Raw genomic sequence first — 23,955 nt, 5'->3', positions numbered from 1 at the left:
TCATTCCATTTGTTGCATGTTGTGCATGTAGATGGAAACATCGAAAAAGTATTGATCAACCCAACTCATCTTCAGCCTTTCACCTTTAATTGCATTTGCTAGTGGTGTAATTCCAAACAAATCTTCAACAAGGAGAGCCCATCTATATGTCAAACAACCAATAATTAGGTCTCCATGCATGTACCTTAAGACCAAGCAAAACAGAAACATCTTCCAACGTAATTGTACACTCTCCAAATGTCATGTGAAAAGTGTGTGTTTCGAGTCCCCACCACTCATGTTGAAATTAATTGGTGGTCAATAGGAAAGTATGACATTTTTACCACTCCCAGCATTCTTGTTCGTGCAAGCTAAGGTCTAACTTCGTTAGGAATTGACCCATCGTAATGCCACTTTTGGTAACACTTCTAATAAGAAGAACTCTATCAAGCTCACCATTCCATATGTGCCCAAATATGTGAATTGATTGCATAGTCACCAAAGAATCATCAATGGGTCCTGGATTAACTCTTTCTCGAGGCATTATGAAGTTATACAAAATTAAGAAATGCACGTGTAAAATTGAAAATAATAAATATTTAAGCCGTTAAATAATGAATAATCAATTAAACCCTAAACAAAATATACTTATACTACATGAAAATTATATAATTAAAACCATAGAAACAACTAATTTTAAACTTCAATTTAATTAACAAAAATATTAATCTTATACTACTACTACATGAAAATTATATAATTAAAACCATACAAACAAAAAATTTAATACTTCATTTTCATTAAAAACAATTATTTTCATAAAAATAAAATTTTAACCATCAACAAATCTTATAAATTATATTTTATAACACATAACAAAATTAACTTCAAATCAAAACTATAACTAATGATCAACAAATATTTCACATAAACAAATCTATAACCTAAAAATATAAATGCAAAAAATAAAATATTATTATAATTAAAAAAAACATACAATTAAACATAAAAAAAAATTTAACCCTAAACAAAATAATCTTATATTACTACATGATAATTATATAATTAAAATCATACAAATAAAAATATTAATACTTCATTTTAATTAACAACACAATTATTTTCACATAAATAAAATTTTAATCATCAACAAATTTTCCAAATATCAGAATTTTAAACTTAAAAATACACATCAAATTAACAACATATAATTCTTTTAAAACATTAAAAAAATTGATACTAAAAATAAATAGCTTACCTTCTCCTTTCTTATTTTCTTTTTCTTCTCTTCTTTCTTTTTCTTCTTCCTGAACTCAGTTTTCACTCGTTCCTCTCCCTAAGTTGTGTCCCTCTCCCTCAGCCTCAACCTCTTTTAGGTTGTGTTTGGATTGAAGGATGGATTTTGGGGGAGTGAAAAAGGAAAGATTTGAAGAAAAAGAGGGTGGAAAGTGAGGTTGTTTGGATTAAGGGAAAGATAGTAGAAAGTGAGTAGAAAGTTTGTGAGAATTTGTGTAGAAATTGGTTGATGTAATAGATAAAAATTAAAAATTTAATAGATAAATATGTAATTTATACTTTTACCCTTGGATTAAAAATGAGTAGAATATTATTTATTGTAAATAATAATAATTACAATTGTTCCGGCCAAGGGGTGCACTAGGGTTTTTTCCTAGGTCAAGCCTCAAAGCCAGAGCATTCAAAAGTGTAATTTGCCGCCTTAGTTCTAGGGTTTTAGGTTTTATACTTTTCTGTTCATGGGCCTCCTAGGCCTTGTGAGCGCGAGGATTTCCATAACGGTTTTCCTTGGGAATATTTGATTATCAAAGATAAGCTTTTTATCCTTGATTCTCGGACCAGTCCAAGGGTGAGACCCACTCGGACTTTGGCCGACCACACCCTGGCCGATCTCACCATGGCCGAGTACACCATGGCCGAGTACCCCCTGGCCGATCTCACCATGGCCGAGCACACCCTAGCCGATCTCACCATGGCCGAGTACACCCTGGCCGATCTCACCATGGCCGAGTACACCCTGGCCGACCGAGAAGACCCATATTCAAGAATCATCGGATCAAAACCTGTAAAGGGTATCAGATCGGGATCCGACCGAGACAGTACAACAATAAAATTATATTAATAGGTATAATTTATTAAAAAAATAATAAATAATGATAATAATAATAATAACAAATATTAGAAAAATAATAAGAATCATAATAAATATTAATGATACTAATTATAATAAATAATAATAATAATAATATTTATAATAATAAATAATATGCTACCATAATCGATTATGTATACTGACATAATCGATTGTGCCTCAGCATAATATGTCAGCCCATAATCGATTATGTACCAGCCCATAATCGATTATGCTAGTTGGGGTACAGTTTTTCTTATGTGACTTTCATCTTTTTTCTTCACAACTTCGCGAGGAATGACTTTGCAAGTTCTTCCGCTTTTCTTCACTTTTCTTTTAGTGTAAATCAACGGAAACAAACATTAAATTTTTTCACTTTTTATTTATCGTGAACAATAAATCCCCCGAAATAGGGGCTTCAAGAGAAGAAGAAAGAATCTCCCCCTTCCTGAAGCCGAAGAGACGAATGCATGCAACATGCAAGGAAGAGACCAATGCATGCAACATATCAAAAGTTCTGACACTTTGGCCGATCAACACAGGAACTCGTCAGCCAGGCTAACGTTTTTTGCCTGCAATACATGTAGCACTATTTACTATTGCTTTTTCAGGTCTCTAAAGTCGTCACGATGAGTGACGCTTTCCTCTTCTTTTCTCCTGCATCGATTGCCATATAAGCATACATGTTGACATGCAAGGCATCATTGACTGTGACGCCTTTAAAACTCGTCACTGACAATGACATTTTTTATTGTATCCTACTTGGTTAAAACAATTTACTTCGATAAGTTGTTTTTTAAACAATTTATTTTACAAAATAGTTATTTTTTTTTCATTTAGGTCAAAAAGTCCGAGTATGCATACTTGATTATTTATTTTTTAACTAATGAAGATTCAGGGTAAAGTGGGGACATGGATTATGCTACCTCATGTAGATATAATTTCCTTGGCTATTCTAAGCACAGATTATGCTTGCCACTATATGATTATTCTAATATTTTCGACGAGCATAAATTTATTAAAAATATTTCATCAATAATATTAATTTTTGTATAGTTTTTTTTTATCGAAAATGAATATATTAATAATTTACATTTTTCTTGTGACATAATGAATGTTGATGGAAATATTTGTAATTAATATTTAATATTTTAAATTTGTATTTTGTAATGTTAGATATTTTAAACATGTAATGTTTATAAGTTAGACTTGATAACATGATATCCTATTTTATAAGTTGTCTAATGTAATTCTTTGTATCTTAATAATTAATCCAACCATTTGATTCAAACTAATTTAAATATGACTACTAGGGTTAACCTAGTAGTTAAGTGGAAAGGGGTTGGAGTAGTGTAGACCCCTAAAATTGTCCGGGTCAGAAATAAGACTCGAAGACTCTCCAAGACTGAAGGAAAGTCAGCCAGAAAGACTCCTAAAAGACCCTAGGATGATTATCTGTAGGTTTAGAGGTCTTAGAGTAGCTTAAAATAAGGAAGTGGGAGGATTGAAGCTCAATACGGCCTCCTAGAAGTTCAGTAGGGCCGTACTGAACATTTTGAACTACAATACGGCCGTACTGAAACCAATACGGCCGTACTGAAGTTTTTGAACTTTAGTACGGCCGTATTGAATTCAATACAGTCGTACTGTAGTTCAAATTTTCAGTACGGGCCGTATTGATGTCAGAGGCCGTACTGCGCCTCACTCCTATATATAGGACGTCATTTGGACATCATTCCACACTTTTGGACACTGTTCCACACCTTTTTGACTCTCTAGTTGAGTATTCTAGGGTTTTTGAGCAGTGTTCTGCCCTAGAAGTCTCTTCGAGAGCCGATCCGACAAAGTTCTTGAGTTCTGAGCACTTAGCTTGAGGATTCGAACTAGTCGAAGGGAAATCTTTTTGATTTCCATAGTAAAAATTATCTTTTAGGAGAGGAGCGAGCAAGCTTGTAAGTGGGAAGGAGCGCCAAAAAGCCTCCTAAACTTCGTTTTGAATATATAAAAGCTTGCTTCGGAGGTTTCTTTCTAAATCCTTTCTTTTACCGCTTTTATTTACTGCTTTCTGATTGTTGCATTGCATATTTAAATTTTTCATTATGTAAATATTTAATTTATAATCGCTTATAATAAATAGGGGTAATTTAGTAATTTTACGCTATTATTCATGAAATAATCCGTCATAGGGAACCCGAAAGGGGCGTTGTGGGGTGTTAACACCTTCCCCACACGTAACCGACTCCCTTACCCAACTCTGGTTGTAATGATCGAAGTTGATTTATGAAAATCAATTGCCTTATATCTTTTTCCAATGTTTTGAGTAAAACATTGGTGGCGACTCCAATAACCCCTTTTTGCGAAAACCATCAATCCATGAAGGGTTCCGCTTGGGATTAACATGGATTGGTGAGAATCATTTAATAAAATTGTTAGTTCGATGAGGTCTCAGTTTGAGAATAAGTCATTCTAACAATCCATCATTTTTCAAAACTAAAAAGAGTCCAACCATCGTCGCGAATGTTTCCACTTGAATAGAGGGCACATGTTTCCACTTGAATTATAATAAAATCATTCTTTATTAATTCTTATTGCTTCTTTTCTTGCTTGTAATAAATTTCTAGACCACATTATTTTAACCCTGTTTGAATAAGCATGAATGAGGTTAAAATTGTCTTAATAACAATAAACCCGCATCATTTTTATGTGGAAGTGTGTATTACAACTTGGAGCACCTTTCCTTGGCCTCGACAAGTGCCATCATGGATAAAAAAAGAAATCCTTTAAGGACAAAGTCCTAAAAAATTAAAAACAAAAAAGCTCGGCAGGAAACCCAAAAAGGGGGATGCGCAAAAATAAGAGCAAAGAACCCGCTAGGAATCCCACAAAAGGGTGACCTAGGCAAAAATTAGGGTTGTAAAAAATAAACAAAAACAAAGGTCCGCTAAGACACCACAAAGGGGTGTTTTAGGCAAAAATAAGGACAAATCAAAAAAAAAAAAAGCAAAAGAAATCTATGATGGTACCATGAGCCGAATTCAAAAAGAAAGGTTCAAGGGAAGCTATCCAAGTTGTCAAATCACAACATCAATAATAAGACTTTCTTAACTTCATAAGTGTTTAATCAAACAAGCCTAAACACTTGAGCCTACCTTGGCCAGCCATTCTTACAAAAACCGCTTCTAAATAATAATAATCCCCTCTAAAACACAAACCTTTGAACAAAAATATATCCTTCCTTTCTTTTCTCTCTTGTCCCAAATGATTTTAGAATAATCTAATGGAAACATGGAGATATAGTGGTCAATAGGAGGGTTGACACATCTTCTAAAGGAAAGAAAGCATCACTGGGTGGATGACACCAATCTCGATATAACACGCATCATTCCTCGGTTATAGAAATCGGCAGCGCACAACCGTCTAGAGGAATGGCAAAAATCCAAACAAAGAAACGCATCGGTTAATTCTTTTGAAAAAATAAATCAAATAGAATTAGGTGCATCATACCGCATACATGCATACAGATGATAGGTGTACTGGAAGATCACTTATTCTCTGTTTATTAAAAAAATAATAATAATGAATAAACTTGCATTTTGTGCATCACACCCATGAGTTGCACATTCAAAGACCTCATCATGAGGCATCTCATAAAATAGAAAAATAGAAAAATTGCTTGTGTATGACAGCAACCAACAGAAAAAGCCAAAATCGACAAAAAAAGGCAAAAACAGAAAAGCCAAAAATCGACAAAAAAGGCAAAAATTCAGAAAATCCAACAAACATACAGAATAACTGAGCCTGAAGAGGCTTGCCGAAATAATACTCCCCAGAGACATCTCAGCTTCCACTCATGGGCCAAATTCCCAGTGAAAGCTATCAAAGCAAGATCAGCAAGATTCCCCAATGGAAGCGTGATCACCAAAGCAAAATATCCGAATCAAAAGGATTTAGACTTCCTCAGTGGAAGATAGCTTTTCAACTCAAGCGATGAGTGAAGCTAAGCCTGAAGAGGCTTTCCAAATAATACTCTGGGATGCATAAGACCCTCAATTCCCATTCGCCTACTCAGAGGCACCCCTTCAAAAAGAGAAAATCCAAAAAAAGATCAATAATCATTCCCCAAGTGGAATTCGGCATTCAGCCAAACACCGAACGTCAAGATAATCTGCCTAACAGAAGAGGCCAAATCAAGATCAAGATGACAGAATCCCCCAGTGGATGACAGCCTACGCAGAGGCAACAAAACCAGAAAATCAAAAAGAGTCACCCGAATAAGGATAACCGGGATACTCCACCAACGTCGAAAGGACGTCAGCCAATCATAAGGCACCGCTCATCTCAGAAAGAGCATCTTTGTGTCTGCACCCCAAGGAATCAGAAATTCCCCCGTGGGCACCAACTACGCAATGGAAAGTTGGGACACGAGAACCTATGAGTAACTGCACATCCCCTAGACGGATCCCTGCGTTATCCAGCCTTCATCGACACCAAAATCAAAAACCAACCGTCGAAGCAGCATCGTGGACTGTGGAGACAAAACCATCACAAATCCCTGGAGAGGGCAAACTCACACTGCCAACGTCGTCAGAAACACGGAGGCAGACCCTGGGGAGGGCAAACCGCAGACCCTAGAGAGGGCAAACTCACGCTACCAAAGTGATCAGAAACACGGAGGTATGCAACCCTGGGGAGGGCAAACCGCAGACCCTGGAGAGGGCAAACTCAAGCTGCCAAGGTGATCAGAAACACCGAGGTATGCACGAGCCTGGAGAGGCGACGACTAATACTCAGCTACCCTATTCGTCAGAAATAGCGGAGGTATGCAGCTGCCGAGGTTGTCAGAAACACCGAGGTATGCATGAGCCTGGAGAGGCGACGACTAATACTCAGCTACCCCGTTCGTCAGAAACAGCGGAGGTATGCAACTGTCAAGGTTGTCAGAAACACCGAGACAGAGCCTGGAGAGGCGGTACTCAGCTACCCCGTTCGTCAGAAATAGCGGAGGTATGCAACTGCCAATGTCGTCAGAAATAACAGAGGCAGAGCCTGGAGAGGCGGTACTCAGCCACCAACGTCGTCAGAAACAACGGAGGTGTGCAACTGCTAACGTCGTCAGAAACAACGGAAGCAGAGCCTGGAGAGGCGGTACTCAGCTACCGAGGTTGTCAGAAACACCGAGGTATGCAACGAGCCTGGAGAGGCGACGACTAATACTCAACCTGGAGAGGCCACTCAACAATTTTCCCACCGGAAGACACTACAAGTCAGAAGGATGGCTCATTCCCCGGACAATTGAGTCAACTCCTTTACTTGTCAACCGGTACACCAAAAGGCCGTTTGACTAAGTAAAGGGGGGCAGCTGTAGACCCCTAAAATTGTCCGGGTCGGAAATAAGACTCGAAGACTCTCGAAGACCGAAGGAAAGTCAGCCAGAAGGACTCCTAAAAGACCCTAGGATGATTATCTGTAGGTTTAGAGGTCTTAGAGTAGCTTAAAATAAGGAAGTGGGAGGATTGAAGCTCAATACGGCCTCCTAGAAGTTCAGTACGGCCGTACTAAACATTTTGAACTACAATACGGCCGTACTGAAGTTCAAAAACTTCAGTACGGCCGTATTGAATTCAATACAGCCGTACTGTAGTTCAAATTTTCAATACGGGCCGTATTGATGTCAGAGGCCGTACTGCGCCTCACTCCTATATATAGGACGTCATTTGGACGTCATTCCACACTTTTGGACACTGTTCCACACCTTTTTGACTCTCTAGTTGAGTATTCTGGGGTTTTTGAGCAGTGTTCTGCCCTAGAAGTCTCTTCGAGAGCCGATCCGACAAAGTTCTTGAGTTCTGAGCACTTAGCTTGAGGATTCGAACTAGTCGAAGGGAAATCTTTTTGATTTCCATAGTAAAAATTATCTTTTAGGAGAGGAGCGAGCAAGCTTGTAAGTGGGAAGGAGCGCCAAAAAGCCTCCTAAACTTCGTTTTGAATATATAAAAGCTTGCTTCGGAGGTTTCTTTCTAAATCCTTTCTTTTACCGCTTTTATTTACTGCTTTCTGATTGTTGCATTGCATATTTAAATTTTTCATTATGTAAATATTTAATTTATAATCGCTTATAATAAATAGGGGTAATTTAGTAATTTTACGCTATTATTCATGAAATAATCCGTCATAGGGAACCCGAAAGGGGCGTTGTGGGGTGCTAACACCTTCGCCACACGTAACCGACTCCCTTACCCAACTCTGGTTGTAATGACCGAAGTTGATTTATGAAAATCAATTGCCTTATATCTTTTTCCAATGTTTTGAGTAAAACATTGGTGGCGACTCGAAGAACCCCTTTTTGCGAAAACCATCAATCCATGAAGGGTCCCGCTTGGGATTAACATGGATTGGTGAGAATCATTTAATAAAATTGTTAGTTCGATGAGGTCTCAGTTTGAGAATAAGTCATTTTAACAATCCATCATTTTTCAAAACTAAAAAGAGTCCAACCATCGTCGCGAATGCCAATGTCCGTTTCGGCGGGTGGCGACAAGTAGTTAGAAACATGAGAATCTAGGTTCAATCCTTATTGCGACTATTTTTTTATAATATTTCTTATCTTAGAAAAAAAAAACTAAACTAAATATGACTGAATTGCACTAGTCAACTTGGAGACTAAAGAACAAAACAAATAAACTAATCTAAATCAATTAAAATTGAACTATTCAAATGAAAAATATATATATCAAATCCAATCTAATTCAACTCATGCCCACTCCTATAAAATGCATGATGGTTATGTGTGTTTATAAAGTTCATATCCACCAAGGGCACATAAATTTTAACAATCAAAATATATGTACTCCCATCATTTGTTGGACAAAATGGAATGTTAACATGACATGTCTAACAGGACAACACAAATTTCCAAAGTCTCAAAATTTGAGGACATAATTTACCAGAAAATACTTGGCAGACAAAATTCACAAAAAAGAATGAAAGTATAGAAGCACAAAGTGCGATTACAATTTATGATGTTTTTTTTTATTTTCTTTTAAAATAAAAGTCACATCACTCACAAAAATATTATCGTAAATAACATCATACATGACACGTCGATTGGAATTTTAATGCGCAACTGACAAAAAGATACAAATTATTAAAAATCACTAAGCTAAGGGATATAATTTGCAAGAAAAATTAATCAGAGACAAAATTCCTCAAAAATTTGAAAGTTTGGAACACAAATTAATTACAATCATGTCTAAGATAAAAATACAAAAAATCAATTCAAGAGCACAACTTTTCAATCTACACCAAAACCAAACCGAAATCATCAAATTTCACCCCTCAAGCATCCCTAGCTGTTCTTTGCTGTTGCATCACAAACACAGAAGCTTTTCCTGCAGCATCAGTTGAAGCCAGCAAGTCCCCTAGCACCCCAAGTTCCGGATACTCACTCCACTGCAACAACCCACTCGTTTGAGGAGTCTCAATCCCAGCTTGTCTCCCAACAATTATCAAATCAAACTCAGATGCCAAAGAACGAATCACCAAAGCAGTTTCAGGCCCATCCTTCACCCTCTTCTCAATGTACTCCACACAAGCCTCCCCCACCTTCTCACTCTTCATATCATTCAAAATCTTCGTGTCAAGCATTTCCTGCCAATCCTTCACCTTAGGGTTTTCCTCCTTCGTGGAGGCCAGAAACCTCACCACGGTGAGCCTCACGTGCGGGTTCTTCATCATTCTCTTTGCAAAGTAAAGCGCTTCTCTATCATCTTTCCCTTCAACGAAAAGCAAACAAACCATGTAAGGCGTCTCAGGCGAGAAAATATGCGTCATTTGCGCTCTCTCGATTAAGATTCCAACCGAACACGGCGCTCTCTCCATGACTCGGTAGTTCAACTCGCGCAGCGACTCGTCCTCTATCTCCACGCTGCTCCCATCCGAAGACCACTTTTTGTGAAACGGCAAAACTATGAGCGACGTGAACTTGTTCAACGCTAGCGTGCAAATGTCGTCGTACATCATCTCAGCGGGTGATATCGTCGTGAACGTGTTCACCACCAACGCGTCCTTGAACTCTTGCTCGAAGTTCTGGAACGCGTCGACGAGTTTCTCGGCCATGGAGTTGTTGGAGCTCTTGTGAAGCTGGTGGCAGATGAAGACGGGGGAGGCTCGGCCTATGAGTTCTATGAGTTGGAGCACGTAGGCGCATAAGGGTTCGTCCTTCGTCGGGTACGAGGCTTCTAGAAGGTTTATTGTGGAGGGAATGTTGTCCGACCTGTGAATGCATGTCAGAACTCGAAGCTCCGCGTTGCGTCTTAGGTCGAAGATGTTTCGCTTTGTGTAGTTTGCCGCGTATTTCTTCATGGGGTCGTAGAGGTAACTCACCAGCATTGGCATCACTGTGGCGTTGAATATAACGCTTGTCATCACCAATGCGAACACGTTATCTGGTACGCCCTGAAACAACATAACAAATCATTTCTCAGATGATTGTATCAAGTTATTTAGGTCTTGTCAATTGTAATGTGTACATGTTATCCAAATTAGTGAAATTATGTCTGTAGTCTAGGCTCGCATTTGTTTTATAAGTTTAGGTTAGTTGAGTTTTTTATCAAAACAAAACCAATCTTTGTTGCTATAATTAGGCTTGTGTAATTATATTTTATGTTTTAGAAAAGAAATTACATTGTTGTCATGAACTTGGATTAAATTATGTAATTTGACATTTTTATACTTTTTTTTACTCTACATAAACTTTCTTAATTTATATTGTTTAATTTTGATATACCGTCATGCATGATGGTAATATATCAACAAAATTATATACCGTAACTTCTAATTGGTTGAGAATGTCAATTTTTTTTCTAAATTGATGATGCATATATATGATTTAAATTCATGATCTTAACATACATGACAATTATTCGCTGTTTTGATTAAAACTAATTAATTTAGCATCATAACATTAATGGATAACCATTTTATTAACACAACTCACCTGGCTTTTATTAATTAATGGATGTCTAGGTAGGGTAAAGGAAACAAGATATTGCAAGTAATTTGGTCTAAGTTTAGATGCTGTGAATGCGACTTTTCAGAAAAGTTATTAAAGATTTTTTTTTTTACACCCAAGAATATTGATTCAATTTTTTTTTACTTGTCAATTAACTAGATATGAAACAGAATGCTTACCATGACATCTCTAACCAGAGAGTATCCGGCCATTTCGACTATGCCTTTGCAATTCAAGATCAAAGAGAGAGACACAGCGTCAGTCAAGGGCATGTTGTTGCGCAAAGGAGGTACTATGCATGCAGCAATTTTGACAACAGTGGTTACTACGATAACAACAAAGGTTTGTACCATGAGGTAGTCTATTCCTCCATCCTCTTTGTTTCTCCAATTCAAGAAGTCATTGAGGTCCACCCTCATCGCACACGTGGTAACGAAAATAGGCATTAAAACCTCATTAACAATAGTATCAATCTTCTTAACGATGGCAGTGCCTAGTGGAGGCCCTTCTGGGGTAGCCAACCCTAATACAAAAGGTCCAAAGAGAGCAAAAAACCCCATACGATGTGTGGCATAGGATGCTAACATAGTCATGATGAGTATGAAATACACATAGTGATCGCATACTGGGGAACCCTCTGGGGTTTGTTTTATGATCCAAAACATGGCAGGGCGAATGACGAATACAACCAATAATACAAACAACATTGCACCTAAAAGACGCATCCAAGCATTTGATTTATCTTCTAATATAATTCTAGAGAAAGTAAGCAACGTTACCAATAATAAATTGAACAACTCAGCGACCAAAGCTGAGGATTGGCCTAATCTTCCTAACTCTGAATTCAGGATCTTGAGCTCACTTAAAACCAAGCATATGTTAGGGAAAGGGGTCACAGAGAACAAACCACATATAACTCCAAGTTTTGCTGCATCACCAACGTCTAGGAATCTTGAGGAGTGAAAATGCACAACAGCTACGCCACATAGAAAGGGAGCCATTATGGAAATAGAGCCAATGTTGGTGGCAATCCTTCTAGTCCTGTGCACCACACTCATGTCTGTTTTGACCCCAGTGTAGAACAGGAAAAGCATGTAACCAAATACTGAAATTAATCCCAGATTAGCCTGTGAATCATGAAAGAACAATTCTTTACACCTCTCAGCCCATTTTTCAGTGAAGGAAGTTGCAAAGATTAAGCCAACCTGCTCAAAACACCCATCATGTATTATTAGTCAATATTCAAATAGGAAAACTGTATTTGACACTCCAATGCTATCTAACAGCTAAAGAGAGAAAGATAAAAGAGATAAAAATATAGGTAAGACATGTCATATGATGTGATCAGAAGAAAGATAAAGAAAAACTAGAGGTTGATGAGGTGCTTAAAATTTGAGATGTCCATAAAAAACCATTCCTCGTATTCAAAATAGTAACAATGTAACATGGTATCACATGCAATGTCACGAGCAATTCCTGTACCAGTACAATGCCTATAAACTTGTTCAAGTAAAAGTTAAAGATGCATTAAAATAATAAAGATTAAATATATTTTTTTATTTAGGAAAACATCACATTTTTTTTTGGTTTTACTCTGTATTAAAATAAGGTGTTTCTTTAAAAAAAATGAAATGGACTTTAAGAAATAAAAAGCATGTATAACGAATAAGATTTTAAATGATGGTCGTAGTTTTATATATATAATTTTTTTTCCATCCATAATATTGTGAGAAATCGAGGATAGATGCGAAGGCAATTGTATGGTAGTTATAGTGACCCCAACATTGTAAATTTGTAAACATGGAACATTTTTAAAATCTCAATAAGAAGAGGATAAAACCACTATTCATTTTAAATGTAATGATTTAAAATTAATAGAACTTTTATAGAGTAAAACAAAAATTTGTGATATTTTCGTATATTAAAAACATATTTAAACTAAATAATAAAAATAAAAACGGCAAGAATGTATGCTTTAAAGTTCTTTCAATGTTATCTTAATCTTGGCATGTGCTCGTGGAAAATTTACTAATATCTTAATTTGAAATATTGACTAGCGGGAAAATGTAAGTGGCATAATAAATTTGTTGAAGGGAGGCACTTACAATGCTCATGGAAGTGAATCTGGGGAATCCTAGACGACCCAAAAAGGTGTGGAGGAAAAAAGTTGCAAGAAAGATAAAACATATTTGCATCTGCAACAATGGCAAAGCTTTTTCTGGAAGTTTCCCTTTTGTGTTGCACCATGGTTTATCTGAATTCACTCGTGGGGGCAAGTACGTGCATGATGTAACATAATCTGTATGGTTCCCTTGCATGGACATGCTTGATGTTCAATGCAACCTTTTATGATCTTTCCCCTTCTAAGCATGAGAAAGAATATAATTTCAGATGTCAGAAATAAGTTTACAATAGATATTTATTGTGTCTTTCTTTCATGAATTCTCAAGGTCAAACATAAAATCTCCAGCCAATGATAGCAGTCATTTGGTATGACCATTGATAACTAACAGATTATGAGTCCTACGTAGTTCACAGTTTCCATTCCAATAATATAAAATTGATGTTTGGATTCTGTTGTATATTGCAATTATTGTTGCTGTCAAATGATATATCGTTACATAGACAAGCTTCTAAATTTAGATGAGATGAGCTAATTAACCTAAAAAATTGTTTTTAATTAAAAAAAAAAATACACGCAAAATTTGATGGAAATGTCAACCAACTCCAAAGCGCACATAGATCATGATCATACAAATTTCAAGTCGAAATCAAAGGTGTGCATATATTTTTATTTATTTTTATTTTAAATTTTATTTTTATTAAAGCACGGGTTATTAAAATTGTTAACTTTATTCTCTGAATGACATGTATCTTAAAAAAATTCATGTCGTCTCAATTAACTAATCAAGTATCTTAATAGGTATTTTACAAATAATGATATTTATTTTTAAAAAAATTAATTTTGAAAATGCTGGGAATTGAAAAAAAAAATCATTTATAACATCTAATGAATGTAGTACATAATTAATATAATGTTTATGATAATAGATATTTTAGTGACTCTAATATATTTTAACACTCGAAATTAAATTAATAAGATATGTATAAGTTTATGTCTGGGTACAATTTATTGTTGTTGATAAAGATATTGAATTGAAATTTTTGTTTGCAGTATTTTTTACTAGTACCATGTCAATAATTAGAAGTTGATTAAAAAAATATTTATTCTCTGTCATTGTCTGTTGAGCTTATTATTTTTCTATTTTACTTATTTATATTATGATATTGCATTTTTTTAAAATTCATATTCTTTTCAAGTTTCATATTTTTTTAATTTACTTTATTTAATTATTTATTAAAATAATAAAAGCAGGTTAAGTAGTTGGTGGAGTAGATTAAACAACCTACAAATGGGCTTTTTGACCTCAGTAAATTAAAAAAAAATAAAAATGCATGAAATAAATTAAAAAAAACTAATTACTGAAATAGGTAGTTTTGGATGATGAGTCAGCACACACGTGGCACTGAAAACGCCGGGGGATGGGCGTTTTTTAGAAAAAGCCTCCCCCAGGTGCCTTCTATTGCTGATGTGGCACGGACAGATTTGAACTGAAAACGCCTCCCCCCCAGGCGTTTTGTTGATGTGTCAGATTTGAACTGAAAACGCTTCCTCCCAGGCGCCTTCTATTTTTAGAAAGAGTCTCCCCCAGGCGCTTTCTATATATGGCAAATTTGAAAAGAAAGAATCTATGGGGTAGGCGTTTTCAAAGCCACCTCTCCCTGAGAAACATTGTGTTTGATTAAGTTGTTTTTTTATTTTTAAAATCATTTCATAAAATAATTAATATTTTAGTTTACATATCACAAAGAGTAAATGTTTATTATATTTAAAATTTATAATAAATTATACATATAAATAAATATTATATTTGAATATATAATTTATATTTAAAATTTATATAATAGATATTTTTAAATGTATAAAGTATATTTTAGATTTGAGATAAATAATTTATATTGTAGCACAATATTATTTTTAATTATTTTGACTTTGTTTAAAAAATAAAATTTAACTTATAAATAAAATTAAAATAATTATTTATTAATTAAATATTAATATTTTAAATTAAATTATCAATAAATAGTGTTATAATAAAATGATTTATCATAAATTAAAATATAATTTATATATTTAAAAATATTTATGTATACTAATTTTAAATATAATTTATATTATCAAATATAGTATTTATTTATATATAATTTATTATAAAATTTTAACTATATATAACAAATATTTAGCATATATATTGCACAGATTAAAATATTAGATAAAAATTATAGGAATTTCTATAAAAAATTTATTAAAATAAAATCTCTAAAAATGTTTTCATACAAAATAACCGATTTTATTTTATATGTAAGGATGAATTTTTGAAAACTAATTTTTAGATAAGAAGGGTGAGGACATAATATGAGACAAACCAATAGAGAATATGAGTATCAGAAAATTGAAAAGCAAAAAAATGATATTTTAATTTTTTTTAAAGAGATACAAGTAGTTGTGATTTGCTTATATTCAAGACATTTTTTTTCTTCTTATAATAGAAAATAAAAGGAGTAAATCTTTATTTTTAAAAGCAAGAAAACATGTCCTAATTTTGAGAAAATATTATTTAAAATCAAAAAATTAAAAAATAATAATTCACCATTATTTTAAGTACTAATTCATTTAGTGAAATAAATTCAAATAAAATTTATGCGCATTAAATTCCAAACTCGGTATGTAACTTTTAAATTAACTAAAATCACATCTTTCTATAATAGACTCAAAATAATTTTTAACATTTAATAAGTCTAGTCTGAGTGGTGTATGACTCAATTCTCTAAATTTAGAATTCAGGTTGTGTAAAAAAAATATATTATTGAGAGAAAAGACTCAATTATTTTGTATTAACAACATAGTTACTAAAAAAGTTAACTTGTATTTTAACATGTTTTTTTTTACAACTACTTTCAATGTGTTTTTTACAACTATTCTCATACGTGATGTGTATAAGATAAATCTTCATTTTATATAACTAAAATATCAGTAAATAAATATTTTGTATTATATAAATTATATTATAATTAAAATTTATAATAAATAAATGTTTTTAAACAAATAAAATATTTTAATTTGTAATAAATAATTATATTTTTATATAAGGTATGTTTTTAACTGTTATCAATTTTTTTAATAAAATATTGAAATTTAATTTTGAAATAAAAAAGAAAAAGATAAATTATTATTTTTGAAAAGAAATTTTCTAAAACACTATCATTGAAAAATATATTTTAGAAAAGTCTTATTAAACATAAATATTTATTTTAAAGAAAATTTAATTAAGTACGTTTCTCAGGGAGAGGTGGCTTTGAAAACGCCTACCCCACAGATTCTTTCTTTTCAAATTTGCCATATATAGAAAGCGCCTGGGGAGGAGGCTCTTTCTAAAAATAGAAGGCGCCTGGGGGGAGGCGTTTTCAGTTCAAATCTGTCCGTGCCACATCAGCAATAGAAGGCGCCTGGGGGGAGGCTTTTTCTAAAAAACGCCTACCCCCGAGGCGTTTTCAGTGCTACGTGTGTGCTGACTTGTCCAAAACTACCTATTTCAGTAATTAGTTTTTTTTTAAATTTATTTCATGTATTTTTAATTTTTTTTAATTTACTGAGGTCAAAAAGCCCCTACAAATGTGTTGACTTATGTGCCTTGTGAGTCAAGCTTGTTAATTAAACAAAGGACAAAACTTATTTGGTGTTTGATACTGAGATGAAAGTGGAAAAAAGTAGAGAAAATAAGTGAAAAAGTGAAGAAAAGAGAAATAAGTAAAAACAAAAAAAAAGTGTGAAAATTGTAAGACCCCTCCCACAAGTCTCTCTCTCATTTTTTCCTTCCTTCCATTACTCTCTTCTCATTACCTTTCTTGGCCGAAATATGGGTGTTGGGGTTTTATTTGGAAGGTGGAGCTGTTGAGAATCAAGAAAAGCAGCAAAGTTAGTCTTCCTCTTCGAAGCAATTTCATTTCTCTTCTTCTTCTTCTTCTCTTCCTTGGGAGCTCAAAACCGGAATTCTTCTCCCCCTGAGGTTAGGGAAGCTAAAATTTGTTGATTTTGAGATAAATTGTTGTATTGTGATAACAAATTGCTGATTGCATGTTGATTAAATTAGAGTATGTGGAATTAGAAAGAGAGGTTGAGTTGTTTGAAGAATGTGATGGATTGGGTCGGATTTCTTGTTGCACGTGGAGTTTGTGATGTTTTCTGAGTTGCATGTTGATGGTAGGATTGTTTTCTTGCAAGTGCAGGTGTTGGGTCCCTTCGGGTTATAAGTTTTGATGGATTTTGGGTAAAAACATGTGGGAAGCCATGGAAAGGCAGAAAGTTTAATCTGGAGCGCTGAACTGAGCGCTGCATTTTTGGGGCTAGATGACCGAATTTGATCTTAGAGTCTTCATGAAAGTTGTAGCCATGGATGTTAGATTTTCAATGGTACTGGTATCACCTAAAAAGGAGGTCTGGAACTCTAGATATGGTTGTTTTAGTGAACAGGGATCAAGCTGTCAGTATTGGTTGTAGCTGCTGCGGTTTTTAAAATATTTAAAAACCTAGATAATATAATTAGGACTCAATTTATTCATAAGAGTTCTATAAAATCTTCTTATCTTTCATATGAGATATGGATGAGCATGATAGGAGTAGTATAACTCCAGATATGGCTTTTTTAGTGAACAGAGGTCAAGCTGTCAGCATTGGCTATAGCTGTTGCGATTTTTAAAATTTTTAACAAAGTAGATGATGGAATTAGGACTTGATGTCTTCATGAGAGTTGTAAGAAATCTTCTTATATTTTATTTGAGTTAAGTACTTCATTTATGCTATTTTATGTGAAGATTGCCATTTCACACTAAGTGATTTGGTTAAGTTGAAAGTTATTTTGGGTGCTTAGGTTGATTGATGTTGTTTGTGTGTGTAATTTGGCATGATAGATGGGTTGTAAACATATAGTATGAGTTGTATTATGTGATGAAAATGTTGTGTGTTGATAATAGATGATAAAATATTGAATGTTGTAAATGGTTAGAGATGATTGCATAGCATGCGTTGAAGCGTTTTGTCTTGAAAGATGATGTTGTGTAGCATGATGAGGATACTTAGTAGTGAGACGTGAGATGCATGTTGTAGTTGAGTTGTGAAGTTGTGCAGTTGTGTAGAGGTGCTAAATGAGTTAAAGAGTTATATGTTGAGCGAATTGTTGTGCTAAATAAAAATGTGTTGAATATGTGGTATGTTGTTAAAGTTTCTTTATGTTATGTGTTGACTATTTATATGTTGTGAAATGTGATGAGATGATATAGTTGAGAGTTGTGAAGAGCATGATGATAATGTTGTGAGTTGTGAGAATCATGATGTGAAGTGTGTAGATGTGTTGAGATTTATACAAAAGTTATTATAGTAAACCATGTTGCTAAGTTGTTAGATGCACTACAAGAAAAATCAGCATTATCTACGGAAATTTCCGTAGATAATCATGAAAATTCGTAGGTAATTGTCAATTATCTATGGATTATCTACGGAAAAAAATTCATAGGTAATAAGGTCGTAGATAACGTTATCTACGGACTTTTCCGTAGATAACCCAAGAAAGTTGTTATTGGATAACTTTCAAAAAATTTCTGTTTAATTTTAATAAATTTATTAATGTAAAAATCCTCATATTTGGTCTCTCAAGGATGTTATTTAATGACACTTAACTTTTTAACGTGTTTTGTCCTTCCTGCAAATTTTCTGGAAAACTTCCCAAAAGGTCACCCATCCCTATACTACTCCAAGTTAAACATGTGGAGTTCTGATGAGATAAGCTACCGAGAAGCAAATGCATATTATCAGTATAAGTAGCACAAATTAATTTATTTAAGTCAATATGAACTATACAATCTCATACTCATACTATTATTACTTTTACTATTATTATTATTATATTATTATTATTATTATTATTATTATTATATTATTATTATTATTATTATTATTGGGTTATCTATGGAATTTTCCGTAGGTAACGTTACCTATGGAAAATTCCGTAGAAAACAACTTTAGTGAGTTATCATTGAAAAATTTTGTAGGTAACATTACCTACGGAAAATTCCGTAGATAATACCTTTCGTGGGTTATCTACGAAAAATTTCGTAGGTAACATTACCTACAAAATTTTTCGTAGATAACCCACGAAACTTATTATTATTATTACTATTATTGTTATTATAATTATAATTATTATTGTTATTATTATTATTTTTATTATTATAATTATAATTATAATTATAATAATAATTATTATTATAATTATTATTATCATCATCATTATTATTATTATTATTATTATTATTATTGTTATTTGTGGGTTATCTATGGAAAATTCCGTAGGTAACGTTACTTACGGAAAATTCCGTAGATTATCTTTCGTGGGTTATCTAAGAAAAACTTCGTAGGTAACCCACGAAACTTATTATTATTATTATTATTATTATTATTATTATTATTATTCGAGGGTTATCTACGAAAAATTTCATAAGTAATGTTACTTACAGAAAATTTTGTAGATAACAACTTTCGTGGGTTATATACGAAAAATTTCGTAAGTAATATTTCGTAGATAACTAAACATTAATTATTTACGAAAAAAATTCCGTAAGTAATATTCCGTAGACAACTAAAAGTTATCTACAAAAAAAAATCTGTAGGTAATATTTTGTAGATAATTAAATATTATCTATGGAAAAAATTTCGTAGGTAATATTCCATAGATAATAATAGTTTTTCTTGTAGTTATGAAATTTGTATGTTGTTATAAAGTTGTATGTTGTACTATGTGTTGAAAAGATATTACTTTACGATAGTTGAGTTGTAAATTGTTAGTTGAGATATTAAGTTGTTGAGTTGACTACTGTGATGTTTAAAGTTGAAATGAGTTGATAGTTGAGTTGATGAGATGATAACTTTATTGTTTAAAGTTGAAATGAGTTGGTAGTTGAGCTGATGAGATGATAACTGTGTTGTTTAAAGTTGAAATGAGTTGATAGTTAAGTTGATGAGATGATAACTTTCTTATTGTACTGTGATGATGAGTTGTTGATCACTAGGACTAAGGGAGATGTTTTCAAAGTTGCTTATCTCATTGTGTGGATTGAGACTATTGTGTTGCTTTGAGAGCCCAATTTGTTGAAAAACCCTTCGTGGGAAGTTGTACCTTGGAGTGGATGATGTGTTGTTCTCCTCTAGGACTTAGTTGATCCCATGTGTGGACAAGGTCGAGGCACACATGTATGAAGCAACCACATTATAGAGGTCAGATCGAGCTATACTGACAAACGGCCAATTCGAATAAGGTACGAAGTTGGGAACTTAGTTCCTAATCGAGTATCAGAGGGTTCTAGTATTTGGAGGATAATCAGTAGGCTAATCCCATATGTGGCTTAGTTGAGCTAGCTAATGTCGTGGTAGGCCTAAACCCAGCTGTCATATCCTAACATAGTACTATACTTCCTTGTTTAAGTGGCAAAGTCTGAGAAATCGTTATCGTGTTGTGGATTTTTATCCAAATTTGTTGTTTATCTAACAAGCCCAAAAAGGTTTTGTGTTGTCAATTCGATAGGACCTAGTCACTTAAGTTGCTCACCTTGTGTTGTAGGAGATCTCCGAGTTGAAGTACGTGATGACGCATATGCATGTGTTGATGAGTTGATATTGTGATGATATGAGTTGCATGTGTTGACGTGTTGTGAAGGTGATGTTGAGATGTATGTTATCTATGTGTTATGTGTTTCATGATGAATAAGTTGTTATTGTTGGTAGTGACGTTGTGTTGCAGGTTGCTTTTACATTCATATGTTATTTTAATATTATGTATTGTATGTTGAACAAGTTGATGAAAATGATGATAGTGATGCTAAGTTGCATATGTTATGTGTTGAACTATTTGATGATGAGTGATGTTAAGTTGCTACTGTTGTAAGTTATTTTACTATATATGTGTTGTTGAGAGGTATGTAATACATGTGTTGCTTGTTGTTGTGTTGAATATGGTGACTATTATTATGAGTTGTTTATTTTCTCTAACTTACCCTTGCATGTTTCCATGTAGTTTGACTGCGATGATCATACGATGTATGGGAGCCGGGCAGGGATAGGCTGGGAAATAACTGCTAGAGGCAACAGGAGATGTATGGAGTCTATGTTTCTTTTGTGGGCTACCTTATGGTAGCATATTTGGTTGTGTATAATTGAACTTTTTTTTTGTTGCTTGCTTAGCAACTTGTATTGGAAATATTCTTATGATATTATTTTAGTATATATTTTAATAGGGTATTGTGTTATTCCGTAGTGTGATAGTCAAGGCGAGTCATTACAAAAATTAAAATTATTTAATAAGAAGAAAGTGGAAGAGAATTGTAAGGATTCAGAATATTAATTTTTTTATTGATTTATTTTGGATTAAATAAATAAATTAAAATGATATTATAAATTAGTTTAAAAAATGCTTTTTGCATGAAAGTATGTTTTTATTTGTTAATATTCACCTGATAAATATAAACAAAAAAATAAAATGATAAAATAACACAATTCTTTCAAATCTTCTCTTATTACTAGGTGAAAAAAATTTTGGTGAGTCCCACAAAAATGTTACCCTCTCTTATTTGCTTTTCATTGCTTTCAAACGGGATGCAAAACCCAAGATACCCATATTTCTTCACAAATCTTCGTAGCCTGGCCCCTCTCCCTCTCTCTCCATGGTACTCTATTCTCCTAAACAAAGTCTTAGATGTAGCATTAATTAATAAGTAGTGTTAGTGTTGTTCTCTACCCATAATTAGAATTTTATTGAAAAACAATACTGAACATACTTATAATACTGTGTCTAAATTTTATCTTTAAATAAATATTTTTAAAATATTAAGACTCATAGGTTCACCCTAACTCAAAGTCTTGTGGTGTTTCAAATATTAAAGTACATAGGTTGACCCTAACTCATAAGATCTTGTGGGATTTTTGGCTTTATGAGCTTTAATTTATGTAGACTTTAATTCTGACCCAACAAAATTTTTGGACCTTGACCAACATACACTAAGACTAAATGCAGTGAGATGAGCCAGCTATTATTTACCCATCACCTTGGACCACTATGGCTACTATTCCTTTCAATTCAGCCAAGCATTTCGTTGCCATTAATTTAGAATTGACAAAGGACTCTGCCACTACTACCAAACTAAAACTAATAACAAAATTGAATTAAGAATCCAATAAATACACAAAGAGAGGCATCAAAAGAAGAATGTTGAATAACTATTTTTCATTTTGGAAAATTTAGGGGAGAGAAGGTATAGCTTAAAAAAGTACTTACAGAAATATTTTATATTTATTTCATATATTATAAATAGGAGTGAAAGTTTTAATGTACAATATCTCATGTGACACTTGTCTTGTTCCATTCCAGTAATCTCTAACCCATAATAAACAACACCATGTCTATATATGCTGTATTAAAAAAAAATTAAGTGACCTTAGTACGTGAACATCATTTTTTTTTTGAAACCTAATGTGAACATAATCAATTGAGAGTATAAATATGGAAAATTTGTTATCATTTGAATTTTATCACTAGTACAAAAGAGGTATTTTACATTTGTTATTTTGGATTTTTTATGTCGCACAAAAATTTGATATAAATGCGAAGGACGTAAATTTACATTGGGTGATTAAGAAAACGTAAAATTAAATCGGTCATCCATCACGTTTGACGTAAAATAATTGACAGGCAAACAAAAAAAACACAAATTTACGTTAGACATTATATAGTCCGACGTAAATTTGTGCACTTTTTTTTTAATTTGCTTTGTTTTTTCACACACTCAAAACTTGCATATAGTCTCTGGACATTTCAAATAGTACAGATAACTCAGTCCAATATACAAATTCAAATATAATTTATATTTCAAAATTTAATCACAAAAAAAAATGTATAAATCTCAAAAAGCATAAATTAAGACAATGTAAATTCAACTACCCTAAAATGGCTACAAAACATAAGTTGCCAATTGCTATCAAACTATGAATATAATATCCAACTATCCAAAACTTAGAAATCTAACTATTATATACTTTGAAGAAAAAAAGTTGTCCATGTCTCTCTTATTTTTGTGATATCATCTTCGGGCAATGAAGATGGATCTTGATAGACCTTAAACATTAATTTAACTGTCATTAACATGCAATGTTAATTCTCATTAAAGTAAATATACTTAAATAAATGTTGAAATGAATTACTTGCACCCAAGAATCAATAATACTTGCAGAAATTATGGCTCTCATCCAATACATGATGTAATAGACATATTCAAATGAGTCTATTTGCTATTACACTAAAATGAGAAACAAATAACAATATTATTTCCAAAGTTGATAAATTCAAATATTATTGCCTCTATTAAATAATTTCCTAACCTTAGGGTACATGAAGTGCAATGTCTTTGATATGGCTCTTCCACTTAAAATATTAGTTCTAGACACGATTCTAATTGAAATAAAGATAAATATTAGCCAATATATATATTGACACTTTTAAAATATAATGAAAAATTACACTATAAGAAAACATTGAAATAGCTATGAAAAATAAGTGTTGACTAATAACTGACGCAAATACTGTCAAAAAAATCGACGCTATATAAAGATGTATAGTCAACTTTTTCAACACTAAATTTAATTTGAGTTTAGTGTCAA

General features: G+C 33.1%; 2 protein-coding genes across 2 annotated transcripts; both read right to left on the bottom strand.

Annotated features, from left to right (window-relative positions):
* On the bottom strand, window positions 1–523 carry LOC145949722 (uncharacterized). Its single transcript, XM_083060568.1, has 2 exons — window positions 324–523; window positions 1–184 (listed from the first exon to the last, which is right to left on the bottom strand). Exons 1-2 carry the CDS (start codon window positions 521–523, stop codon window positions 1–3), a joined length of 384 nt encoding a protein of 127 aa, XP_082916694.1.
* An 8,937-nt stretch (window positions 524–9,460) lies between these two features.
* Window positions 9,461–13,459, bottom strand: LOC109789097 (cation/H(+) antiporter 4). The gene is made up of 3 exons (XM_029269388.2): window positions 13,241–13,459; window positions 11,315–12,340; window positions 9,461–10,579 (listed from the first exon to the last, which is right to left on the bottom strand). The coding sequence occupies exons 1-3, from the start codon at window positions 13,457–13,459 to the stop codon at window positions 9,461–9,463; spliced, it is 2,364 nt and encodes a 787-aa protein (XP_029125221.2).
* Window positions 13,460–23,955: the final 10,496 nt, after the last annotated feature.

Source organism: Cajanus cajan, chromosome 1 (genome assembly GCF_000230855.2).
Source record: "Cajanus cajan strain Asha chromosome 1, NIPB_CcT2T_4, whole genome shotgun sequence".
NCBI lineage: Eukaryota > Viridiplantae > Streptophyta > Magnoliopsida > Fabales > Fabaceae > Cajanus > Cajanus cajan.
The sequence above is the reverse complement of the archived record's forward strand: the minus strand, read 5'-3'. Positions and strand labels throughout refer to the sequence as shown.

Bases quoted from the DNA above. Each gene is read 5' to 3' on its own strand.
- LOC109789097 (XM_029269388.2), bottom strand. From the start codon at position 13,459: ATGTCCATGCAAGGGAACCATACAGATTATGTTACATCATGCACGTAC. The intron at 12,341-13,240 runs GTAAGTGCCTCC...TGTTTTGAGCAG, and splicing joins GATTCACTTCCATGAGCATT to GTTGGCTTAATCTTTGCAAC. The intron at 10,580-11,314 runs GTAAGCATTCTG...ATGTTGTTTCAG, and splicing joins CTCTGGTTAGAGATGTCATG to GGCGTACCAGATAACGTGTT.
- LOC145949722 (XM_083060568.1), bottom strand. From the start codon at position 523: ATGCCTCGAGAAAGAGTTAATCCAGGACCCATTGATGATTCTTTGGTG. The intron at 185-323 runs GTAAAAATGTCA...CTTGGTCTTAAG, and splicing joins GAACAAGAATGCTGGGAGTG to GTACATGCATGGAGACCTAA.